Source organism: Sebastes fasciatus, chromosome 11 (assembly GCF_043250625.1).
Source record: "Sebastes fasciatus isolate fSebFas1 chromosome 11, fSebFas1.pri, whole genome shotgun sequence".
NCBI classification, from domain to species: Eukaryota; Metazoa; Chordata; class Actinopteri; order Perciformes; family Sebastidae; genus Sebastes; species Sebastes fasciatus.
The window spans coordinates 5,788,762-5,801,956 of NC_133805.1; the positions used below are offsets into that span (position 1 = coordinate 5,788,762).

The 13,195-nt window shown below is 39.2% G+C and overlaps 1 protein-coding gene across 1 annotated transcript in view; it reads left to right on the forward strand.

The window, feature by feature from the left end:
* The first annotated feature begins 386 nt into the window (after positions 1-386).
* The window catches only part of tox (thymocyte selection-associated high mobility group box), a 46,076-nt gene continuing 33,267 nt past the window's right edge, over positions 387-13,195 (forward strand). Inside the window, exon 1 of the mRNA XM_074650175.1 lies at positions 387-993. Within this exon, the coding sequence (XP_074506276.1) occupies positions 886-993 (108 nt within the window). The 5' untranslated portion in view covers positions 387-885. The remainder of the gene's footprint in view (positions 994-13,195) is intronic.

The window sequence follows — 13,195 nt, forward strand, 5'->3', positions numbered from 1 at the left end:
CAATAAAACAAACAAACAAATAAAAAACAATTAATAACAATATATTGCAATATCAAAGGATAAATGTAAAAAACAACAAAAATACACAAAAAACTAAAACAAAACATGAAGTAAAGGAGTAAATAAATTATAGTAATATTACGACTTTTTTCTCGTAAAGTTATGACTTTATTCCCGTAATATTACGACTTTTTTCTCGTAAAGTTATGACTTTATTCTCGTAATATTACGTCTCTCCCTCTCTCTCTCTCCTCTCTTTTTTTTTTTTAAATCTGTGCTTTTATTGTGTAAGAAAACCTACATCCGGGTTCCTTGCGGTCTAACGGTTGCTCGCTTGACGCTCGAGCTCTTTGTATGACTTGGTCCGCGAGGCGCCTCAGCACCGAGCACACGCGCAGCAGCAGCAGCAGCAGCAGCATCGGGCGGTTGAGGAACATTCAAACACACAGAGTCTGGGACTCTCTGACAGACAGGGTCCAAACTACGTCCTCCTCCTGTCCGAAACGAACCAGAACCGAACCAAACCGAGCCGAAACCACCGCCACTGGATACACAGACGCTTAAAAGAGGGAAAACGACGCTTTTTTCAAAGTAACGGCAGGTTATTGGTAAAGAAGTGGCTGCTTTCACCGGGAAGTTTGCTATCAGTTATAACCGTTGAGCCGGTGTAGGAGAGAGGAGAGCATCCATCTCAACTTCACTGACTACATTAAGCTCCATTTAATCGACTTTTTTGCGTTTATTTCCCCAAAAAAACTAGTTTTATTGGACTGTGGTTGTTCCTCTGTTTGGTTTCGACAAAAAAAACATCAAACTTTGTTTAAAAAAAACATAGAAATAAGAGAAGAAAGAGAGTCGAAGAAGTGGATGTAACCGTTTACAGCCATGGATGTAACCGTTTACCCGCAGCCTCCTCCTCAGTCTCTGGCCGCCTCAGAGCACACCAGGCTGGGGCAGCTCTCCTACCAGGACCCGGCCTTTGGGACCAACAAGGTAAAGCAAAGAAACACCTCTTGTTTTCCACCCATTGTCTTTCCCCATTGTGGTGTCAAATATCTTTTGATTGTCCTCTCTCTCTCTGTATTCTTCTTCTCTTGCCCTGCCAATTAATTGGTAATTAATTGGTAATTAAGTGGTAATTAATTGCTTTATTCAGGCTCCACACTTTCAAATCTAGACTCAACACCAAACAGTTTTTTTTTTAATTGATCAAATGCTGCACTTTACGGTCTTTTGATTGTTTTTTATTATCCTTTTAATTTTTTTCTTTTAACTTATACTTTTATATTCTTTTATTCGTTTTTTATCTTATTGCACTTTGTGCTCTTTTATCTTGCTTTTATATATGTTAAGCACTTTTAATTGCCTTTGTGTATGAAATGTGCTATATAAATAAACTTGCCTTGCCTTATTGATGCAGCTATTGAAGGTAACTACTTTTCCAGTGTTACTCATTTCATTTTGAGTAAACTCACACTGTACTGGCTGTACTTTTTACTTCCAGTTTTGTTGTCAGTGATGTAAGGGCACCTTTAATTAAAACCTCACCTCTTGGTAATTGTATGGTAATTAAGCTTGCACTGCTGCATTACATGTACAGACAGTTATGGTTAGAAAGAAATACATGGGAAGTGCCTCTCATTTCTGTTTAGAGATACTTAATTAGTTAATTGGTGTTTGAGAAGCTGTATCCAGATCAGAGCAAGGTCAAAGGTCAGGGTCAGATTCACAACAGGAACCTGGATCTTGTGTCTTGCTTTAAGACACCTCAAGCATGAATGGGTGAATCCTTGGGTCATGAAATTATATCTAATCAGTATAGATCTATCTATCTATCTATCTATCTATCTATCTATCTATCTATCTATCTATCTATCTATCTATCTATCTATCTATCTATCTTTTAGGCCTGCACGATATGAGGAAAATTGTCAATGTGCAATATCATCGCTCAATATTGCGATGACGATATGACTTGCGATATATAAATACATTTTTAAGTATGCATATTAGCTATATTTGTCAGCCTGGTTGTCTTTAAATTCAGAACCGGATTAGAATTGAATATTTTAAATATAACTAGTCTAAATGTTGTTTCTAGAGCAGCAACAGTAATGTTTACAACAGCAAAGTCACTATCTGAACTCTATAATATCTCACTGGAAACAGCATGATAACGAATATACTGTATATATGTAATATTATCTATCTATCTATCTATCTATCTATCTATGTATGCAAATGGATGTTTTGTTCATAGTAAGGTGTCTGGGTACCGTAGGACAGACACGAGACGCAGTGTGGGACCATGCTCTGCCCATTTGACAGTGATGAATTGCTTAATTATTTAACTAGGTGCAGCTGATGAGTGCAGCTATTAGAGTAAATGACAGATTATTAACCACTCTTCAATCTTAGCACAATAAAATAATGGAACACATTCATTTTGTTGGAAAATGCAATTTAATTTTTTTTCCCGCCCCTGATATTTAACATAGATAGATAAATAAAAATACTTTATAAGTACAAAACAACGTTAAAATATACCTTTTAAATCCCTTTAATCACTAGTTTTGCTTGTCAAACTGTGGCAAGCTGCAGGCATGCTGTAGCCTATGGAGTCCTCCGTCTCTCAATTCAAATATATTTCAATTAACTTTATTGACATGTAAATATATTTGTGCTGCTAAAGCATATAAAGGAAAACGATCAGCATACCCGTATCATACACACACACAGCATGGCAGATATTTGATGTAAACCCCAAATAGTGACTCTACACAATTAATGCTCGTATTCTATCATCATTTTTTTAGCACTGTGGGACCCAAACTGAGCCAATTAATGTTCCCTGCTGGCCCAAGGGTTATTAACACTCACAGTACTTTGGGGAACCACTTTCTTCTCTTTTGCTGGCTGCTTTTAAATTATAATCTGTCGTGGAGTTAGTGATGTCAGAATATAGCGTCATCACCGAGTGGCTGGTGTACGATTTAATGATTGATCGGATTATTCACAGGCCCGCTTGTCTGATCCGGCCCTGCTTGCTCACATTTATTAACTTCTCCCTCACAGCATCACTGCTGCTTTTCCTCTGTTTAACCCCCTCAGGAACAACAGTGCGATGTTGACTTGTGGTTACAAAAACGTTGCTTTAAACAGAAACGCTGGGTTCAAACTCTCCGCTAGCAAGCACCCCCTAAAAGTGCCACCACTGCACTGACTTTGGTTCCATATAAAGTACTAATTTTAAGCATGTTTTGGGTTATGTAGTGCTGTTAATGTAAACTATTGCTTTATTACATGTGTAACTATCCCCATATACCTCTTGTGGAATAAAGAAGTCCACAACAGGGTTTTTCCTGGCTGAAAATGTGGCAGAGGTACGATCCTTTTAAAGTTGTACATTTTAAAGTTAAATCCATCAATCTGGTGCATTTTGAGAGCAAAATTAAGAAGCTGGATCTATGAAGAGTCTAGACTAGATCTTGTGTTCTTGTAAACAATGTTGTGCTCTAGCAGTGAAGTACATTAAGCTACTGAAGTACTGCACTTAAGTACAATTTTGAGGTATTTGTACTCTGCTTGAGTATTTCCATTTTATGTAACTTTATAGGACACTTCTACTCCACTACATCTCAGAGGGAAATATTGTACTTTGTACTTTACTTCAGTTATTTTTTTGACAATATTAGTTTTTTTTGCTGTGGTGGTGAAGACGTTACCAGCGGAAACAGACTGCCGCTCCAGGCTCTTTTCTTTCTCTTTGGCAGTTGTTTGCCAGCGCCTTTTCCTGGTTATGTAGTGTGTTTTGAGTGTACTGTTAATGTGCAACCATCTCCATGTACCACCTTGAGTGATCATCAATAAAGAAAAGTCCAAGTTCCACAATGCAACGTACAAAGAAAATGGAGACACTACTACCTACAACTGTATTGAAAAAAAGACAATTATTATATATAGTAGGTAGACCTGCAACGATTAATCGATTAGTTGTCCACTATTTTGATAATCGATTAATCAGTTAAAGTAATTTTTTAAGAAAAGAAAGTAAAAATTCTATGATTCTAGCTTCTTAAATGTGAATATTATCTGGTTTCTTTACTCCTTTAAGACAGTAAACTTAATATCTTTGAGTTGTGGACAAAACAAGACATTTGAGGACGTCATTTTGGGCTTTCTGACGTTTTATTAGTATTATATATTCAATACTTTATACATTCATTATGTAGTTTGAAATTGGGGCATGGAATCTGATTCCCTTCCCAGCTTTGTAGCCGACTGTGACCTCTGACCTCGATAAGGGCCGATGAACTTAGTATCACATCTTCATGAGCTAGATCATAGTTATACGTACTGTTTTATTTAACCCTCAGTATTTTTAATGACTGCACTCTGCTGCTTTTATGCTCATAATCTAACATCATGTGTAGAAACATTCTGCACACAGAATCATACAGTATTGCATTGTGTTTTTTTGTTGTTGTCAGTGAGTATATTTGTTTCAGAAAGAGGGAGGGAGAGATAGAAGATGTAGACGCTGGGGATGTAGAGAGAGAGAGCGAGCTGTGTGGTGTGGTGTGGTTGGGGGTAGGGACTGAAGAGAGAGGGAGAGAGGAGAGAGGGTGGTTGGGGGTAGGGATGTTGTAGATGAGAGAGAGAGGGAGAGGGAGAGAGAGAGAGAGAGAAAGAGTAGTGGGGGGTGGGGCCACTAAGGTTTGTACTATATTTCTCTCTGTCGTTTGATTCACGGCTGTGTCGGCCTGATAGAAGAGATCATATTACTGTGTGGGGGAACAGAGAGAGAGAGAGAGAGAAAGAGAGAAAGAGAGACAGGGGGTATATAAAAAGGGAGAGAGAAAGGCACAGCAGAGGAAAGAGGGAGAGAGACAGGAAGTAGGAGAGGAAAGAAGGAAACACAGAAGAAACTAAATTAGAAAAAATAAAGAAGAGGAACAGAACAGAGAGAGGTTGAGTGAAATACAGTGAGTCTGTGTGTGAAATAAGAGAGAGAGAGAGTAGAGGTGTGTCCTACAGATGTGTTAATGTAAAGACGTAATACTATGGCTGGGCTACATTTTCCATTTTAATTACATAGAGAGAAAATCCTCTGCACAATTACCCCTGAAAAGTAGGGGTGTGAATCTGTAGGCAGCTCACGATTTGATTCCGAGGGCTACGATGCGATTATAAAGCGATTATTGATGCATCCAAATTTGATTTCTATACACAATTTATTTATTTATTTCTCACTGTGTTACTGCTGGCTACTTTTAAAATAGGGGTGGGAAAGAGTCGATTCACCTATGTATCGCGATTTCTTTTACGATTTTTCAATGCCAGAATCGATATATTTGCTTCATCTGAGTCTATGCGGAGGTAGAAGGAAGTTACCACTTTTAATTTTCGTAGTCTGATTAACGTGACGTCATATCCGCTCAACCTAAACAAATCGCAGCGAGCAGAAGCGAGAAAGTGGAAAATGGTGGAGGGTCCGCATGTAAACGACCTGCACCCTGATGTGTTAAATCCAACATGGTAAACACTAGACATCCAGTAAAGGATGGAAACACTTTGGGTTTCACACATTGACAGGAAAAAGCAGAGCTAGACATCATGGCTAAAGCTGCATGTTAACTCTGTCACGTACAGGAAACGTTATTGTATTGCGGTAACGTGGCGGTTGAGCCGGCCGTCACTCTCATCTCCGTGGTCAAATGGGCCGACGCTACGACTATAGAGCACCCATATACTGACATTTATGTTTTTCAAACTAATTTGTGAGGGAAATGTCTTTTATTCTTTGATTTTTGGGTTGCTGGAAATTTTTTTAGAAACAATTTCTGCCAATGACTGATATATTTGACTTCAGGACATCTCTGACTACATACATGCTGAAAATCAAACATTCTTACTGTATTCATTTAGATATTTTCCAATGTAAAAGTCCCCTAGAAGTGTATGATTCATCTTTCTCTCACTTTTTTATGTGCACAAGCGCTGAGAAAGTGAGCTTTTCATGATATGTCCCCTTTTAAGTTACTGTCATTTGGTGAAAGATGTGTCCATGGTTGGTGTCAGGGTCTACCAGTCCAACTGAACAAGACAGTATTTGAATGAAACGTCAGAGGAAGGTCTGTCTGGAAAACTCAACTCAGTTCCAAACGGTATGAAGTTTAGTCATAGTTTAGTCATAGGCTGAAGATGGTGGTTAACGTGGTGGCAATTAATGCCAGGCGACCACATGCTGTGTTGAATAGAATAGCTGTGTAAATCTACACATTATAATCATTGTTGTTTTACTGAAAATCCAATACATATGGTATATATTCATTTCTATAATCTTCCTTTTTTTGGCCTATAATGATGGCCACTGTGATTTTATGTGTAATCTTAAAATCATTAAAAAAAAAAGTGTCCGACTCAGTGTCGCTGTTGGGATGCACGTGTACAGTTTAGTCACATGGAGGGCTGGCTGGATGAACAGAAGTGAGCGAGCCACGCTGAGCTCTGATTGGATGACAGTGCTCATAATGGGTCTCTCTCCACAGATGTGAATAGGAGCAATTCATTTGATACAGAAGTTAATTGATTGCAATATCACGAAGGGGACTTCAGCATCTGTGTGACATTATACAAGTATTTGTGGTGGAAGAGTTTAAATAACTTGAATTAAACCCTGTGAGAGACAGAGAAGAAGAAGAGGATGAATCAGGGAGTGTAGTAGAGGAAGGGAAGGCTGCGAGAGAGAGAGAGAGAGAGAGAGAGAGAGAGGGACTAATGTAAACATGATGATTGTGAAAGCTGGGTGAGGTATTTCTAAAGCAAATAGAGAGGAAGAGAGAACAGGGAAGAACAAAATAGGCCTTAGTAAAGAACAGGAGAATATAGATAGAAAGAGAGCAGCAAAACAGTAGTCAGAGGACACGATGAAGCACAAAAGGGATAGAAATAAGAGAAACGGTAATATGAAATTGAAGACATAATAAGGAAAGTCATCAAGAGCTGTAAGAACTATAATACTGTATGTATCCTATGAGGTTTAAAACCTTAACACTCTGACGGCGGGCCCAAACGCTATTCTGTCTTACAGAGGTTGTAGCGGGCTCAGTTTTCAAGCTAGAGTGAAGATTTTGAATATAAATGTGTTATTTTCTCCTATTCTAAAATGCTGTATTTGAATATTTCTGCATACTGGGGTCCCTAAACAGTCTTGAATTACATAAATTGAGTATCACTGTAAAGCTGAGACTCTTGTGGATTCAATGAGCCCAACTGTATTCATGTGTGATGATGTTAGTCCCCATAGTATTTCATTGTAGTGAGACCATTTTTTAAAACTTGACCTCACTGTACAAAATGACCTGTGGTGAACCCTAGGATAATCACAGTCTCATGAAACTTTACAACCACAAACTAGAGACCTAGAGCTTTCAGAGGATGGATGGCTTCCCTAGCTAGATTGACAATAAGGGGGTTTCTGATCAGTTTACACAACAGAAGTGCTCGCCATCCAATCACCGCAAAAATGCAATTCTTGCAGAAACCTCCAAATGTCACAGTATGGCTTTTTCTATGGTGATCCTCAAGGTCTTGGTGTCTTAATGTGGTATTTTGGAGGGATTATTTATCATTTTTTTTATCAATTCTCAAGTGGTTAAAAAATGGTTAAATTTAGCACCAAACCTGTGTAACAAATGGTATCAACCCCAAAAATTGCCGCAAAAAACTTATGAGACATAATAGAGCATGGGGATGAACATCATATACTTCTATCATCATGTTCTAAGCCCTCACAATTTATTTTAATTAATTTATTCATGTTTATTTCTGATTTATGACAAGAACAACTTGACACAGAGTGCTGAGCTGCATCTCAAATTAATCTTCAGATTCCCAGCTTTCAGATGATGTGCACCACTTCTATGTTATCTACCCCTAAAATGAAAATGTAATTCAGCGGTGTTACAGGAAGTTTAGTCTACTTTACCAGGGGAAAATTATTATACACATCTATATATGTCACAGAAGACATTTTGACACAGTTGGAAAATGCAGTCGAATGCAGTGCAGGTTACAACCCAATTAAACAGGCATACTTTTAACTAAGACATGCCATAAGTCTTAGTACTGCTTTTTTATGTGTATTTCCCCACAAATAAGTTCAAGATTTTTATATTGACATTTTGCAAAAATTCCTAAATTTCCGAGCTTAACTTCCCTTGGAAAGAAATAGAAAGATTTTGTCCTTTGCAACCATAATCAGCAGTATTTTGTTAATTATCGTATCTCATCTTATTTTATGGCCCCATCCCAGTGTTTTTTTTTTCTGTATCACATACTCCTATTGTCCCCTCCTACAGTTTTCTAACCAGCCACAGTGTCGGCATCTCATCTAATTATCTATCAGAACACAACCAGTCAATCTGTCTGTCCGTCTGTCCATGTTGGCTGTCATTCCCGCTACTGAACACCTCGCCAGACCCCCCCCCCCCACACACTCTCCCCTCCCCTCAAGCTCACCGATGATTGGGTGACTTTCAGCACTGTTGCTTGTGTTTCGGTGCGTCTGAAAGCCTTTCAGTTGGTTGAATCGCGGGGACGGAGCGATGAGGGACTCCTGGTTGGTGGAGGGATGCCAAATGGAACAGATGGGCGGAGATAGAGCGCTGCCAGAAGAGACTAATTATCAGGATTTCGTTTCCAAAACAAACATATTGCAATCAAATCACATACTGCAATCATTGCGGCATTGTTCTCTGTGTGTGTGTTTGTGTGTGTGTGTGCGCTGTATTAGTGACAATAACTTGGATCAATTAAGTTGTGGTGGAAGAGATTGGACCAGTTCCTGAGGATTTTTCTTCAGCACTCCGCTTTTGTTCACGATCATACAATGCTAACTGTGGCGGTGTAGTGCTAATTACTGTGGATAGATAAAAATAAATAAGTCACTTTTGAAATGCGTAAACTCGTGTCTGTTTTGACCCCGTTTCCTTGTGGTATCATAAACTTGACTTGAGTTGACGCCAAACAAAGCTTTCCGCTAATCTGTGGATTTATCTGCTACTTCTGTTCAGTGCATACAGCGGGAGTCGTCACATTTGGATTTTAACTACTTAGAAAAACAATCGGCCTCATGTAAGAACATTTTGTGTATTCTTATCTTCAATCTTATTACTTTTTCCACGAGGCAAACTCTCTTAACTGCACAAATTTGCCGTAAATTGCTCGTCTTAACTTGGTGAATGCCATCTGTTCATGAGGAAATGCGCTTTTTGTGATCATTAGCATAAATTACACTCCTAAATTGCTATATAATCCTACCTGTTTTCACTCAGTTTTCAGTCACAAAAATGTTACTCAAGAGTAAAAAGAAGAGCTTCAAGTCCTGCTGTCAGATATCAGCTGTTGAAAAGTTTAGTTTAGCAGTGGCATTAGTCGCATTATTGGACCGGAAATGCTTGAAATATTAATACAGCTGCCAGTAATGTGTCATCAGGGTAGTGCATAATGTGACAGAAATAAAGAGAACATGGTTTGCCTTGAAGTTAGAAGCTATAAGTCTAAGTTATAGTATTATAGTAGTATAAGTTAAGAAGCAGTGAAAGTGGAAAATAATATTAATTCACATTTTTGTCCTCTAAGGACATCAGAGCAACCTTTTTAAAGGGATGCACAAGGGTTAAATTAAAACCCTGTCAGTCTTTACTGGAAGTAGTCTTACACACTTGTAAGAAATACTTCTATTTCCTCCACACACACACCATCTAGACTTCTAGTCAGGGTGAATACAGCTTAGCCAATAAAACTTGGTTTATATTGCTGTCATGGTGACAGAGATAAGACAGATAAACAATTGCTGAGCTGAACTACCACAGCTGTGTGAATCTCCCTCCTCTCTCTCTCAGACAGAGTCACCCATTAGTCTTCCTCTCTCTTTCTCCATCTATCTCTCACTGTACAGACTTGATTTATGTCCCCTGATGCAGTTTAGAGTCAACTGAAATCCATTCAGTCCAGTCCAGACAAATAGTTTCACACACCACCCAAACCCACGAGTGATGAAATGGTCTCCCGCAATTTAAAAAAGTCTTTTTGACACATTTACACAAAGAGAGCCTCACAACCCGATTTTTAACTATCTGACAAACATCTCTAAGTATGCTTTATTCTGTTTAACTTAATCAGATTCTTCTGCGTATGACTATCGCGCTGCATCGCGTAGCATCGGAAGCTCTCTGTCCACACTGAATCCGTTAAATTATGCACTTCTGTTAGGACACTCCAGTAGAAAACAACGTAATGAAGCTGATTTCGTCGCTGATGCTCGCTCGCGTCGCATCCAGATAGGACACGGTGTTACAGCAAGTGGCGGACTCACTGAGGTTAGGTTTTGCAGTAACAACTAAAACAAGCAGTTGAGTAGTAACGTTACAAAGCACAGAGAGCCAGAGTAAATGAGACAACTTAATGCTTCATCCACTCACTTTTGTCTCAGCAGAGGAAAGTACATTGCTATCACCAGATGAGTGACAACTTTGTTTAGCTCATTTCTGTAACCTGTGTAGTATTAAAGTATTGTGTAATTAACTAGCTAGTAGTGATGTCATGGTGAGGAAATTTTCCCACCGGTTAATAAACTTGACAACACCAGTGTTACCGATTACACCACATTTTACAAGAAAAGTTGCTCAATATCTGCAGAGTGCTTACTTTGATCTTCCCTGTTGGGTTTCTGGCCTCTCCGGTCCTGCTTTCGTGCGGAGCCGCAGGTTTCCACCCGGCGCTGTGAACGCTTTGTTTTCCGCACAGTGATTGCCTCATTAATGTTACGGTTCTCATAGCATTGGGTTCAAATCTGAAATATTTTCAAATAGGTGCTTTTGCTTTTCGCTTTGACACCAAATCCTCCGCCATCGTCTTGTCAGTCAACTCTCTCTCGTCCCGTGTGTGAAATCTGACTCCTGCTACTCTGTGAGACTCCGTACGGAGCAGACACTTTCCGTCTCAGTTTGTAGCGTCCGACTTTGTATTCATTACACGGCGCGGATACACGGACATGAATTAAATGGGTTTTATTTCTGTAAAAAAAAGCAAAACGACGGTGCTAATGTAATCGGTGTATGCCGGACCACTGTGTAACACCGGTAACACCGACTACCGCGACAAGCCTACTTCTCAAATGTTAATATTTGCTGCTTTTCTTTGACAGTAAATTGAATATATTTATTTATATGTCATAAACTAAATGATTAATCAATTAATTTAAGAAAATAATTGCAGATTAATCAATAATGAAAATAAACGTTACCTCCAGAGAACAGAAAGTATTGCCGCATCTCAAATGAGTATTTTTACAGTATGTGCTGTGTGTGTGTTGCAAACGTTACAGTGAGGGAACTAAAGAGGATAGCGAGGTTTGTAGTCAAACCAAATTACCCTCTCTCTCGCTCTCTCTCTCTCTCTCTCTCTCTCTCTCTCTCTCTCTCTCTCTCTCTCTCTCTCCTCTCCCCCCTTCATGCCTCTGTCTCTCACTCTGTGTGTGTGTGTGTGTGGGTAAAGCAATGGTTTGAATAACAAGCAGCCAGCTAAGTGGGTCAGGGTCGGAGGAAGGGGGGAGAAAGGGGGAGAGAGACTATTAGGATGACAGACAAGGACAAAGGAAAAGAGAGAAATACAGTGTATCGAGGAAAAAGGGGAGCAGCGTGAGGAAGAGAGAGAGAGAGAGAGAAGGAGAGGTTGGGAGAACTGAAATGTAATGGATAAGATAAGGAGATGGAGAAGGAGGTAAAGAGGGAGGTAGGGGGAAGACGTAAATTGGTTGAGTGTGATTTCACACCCTTTCCTTCAGAACTAAAATTCAGCCAATATTCTGTTTAACAGTATTCATTCAGGCTTTTAAAGGTAATAATACAAAAAGCAAAATGAATCGGTATTTAATCCGAATTTATTTTATTAAGTGAATGAATTGTGACAGTGAGGAATGAAGAATAATGAAAAAGGAGGACCATGGAAATAGAATAGGGAGTAGAACGGACATTGAACTGTTTTCCGTGGTCATTTAACTAGTGCAAAAGAAAATGGCGATTGTTGTTAGTTGTTATGGTGACGACAGAACACACGTCAGCTCTGTGCTAGTAAGCTAACTAGCTAGTAGGCTTGTCACGGTAGTTGGTGTTACCGGTGTTACCGGAGAGGCCAGACACACAGCCATCCGACGTTAAAGACCAAAGTAAACACGCTACACACATTGAACGTCATCTATCCTTGTAAAACGTCCGGTGTAACCGGTAATACCTGTGTTGTCACAAGTTTATTAACCAGTGGGAAATTTCCTCACCGTCACATCCCTATTGATGTTTGGCAGTTTTGCTTGAAAAAATTATAACTATAATTAGCCAATTCATTTCAATCAACGAATCGATTAATCGACTCGTTGCAGCTCTAATAATAATATCTTCAAATCTAGGTGAATGTTTTTTTTTTTTCTTTGTTTTGGAACTTGTATCAGTACATTTGAAGTGAAAAACAAAAACACCCCAAACAACACCTTTTTCAAGAAAAAGCCCCGACATGATATGACAGGGTCTTTCCTGCCTCAGACTGAGGCGCAGGTGCTACCTCAGCTGTGACCTACTGAACCCTGATTTATTTATTTATTTATGATGGAAAATTAATTGAAACGTACACTATGCTGAAGCGCTGTCTGTAACTTAGATGTTCTTGTATCTCTGTGATGGAAAATATGACTGCAGCGTTTTTTGTCAGCATATTCAAATTTCCAAGGTGGTAAAACAGTAAAGATTACAAAGACATTTTTTGTCATCTGTTAAACAAATGCCACCCAAAGAAGATGACTGGTTATGAAACAGGCACGCATGGCGCTAGAGCCCAGACCGAGTTAGCTACCCCGCTACCTGCTGATGGTGAAACACAGACGGTTTCTCTTAGCACATGCTCCCCATAGCTGACACTGCTATGATTTAGGATTATTTGGTTGTATTTGTGTGTGCATTATAATGTACGTATAGTACAGATAGCTGTGGCTTCATATTTGCCAACCTTGAGACCTTAAAATAATAATTTCATCCCAACTGTGGAGTGTTGAGCGACCAGGCATACACAAAGTGTATGTCACTGACAGCTGCTGAGATCTCTCCATAGAGTCTGTCTGTCTGTCTGTCTGTCTGTCTGT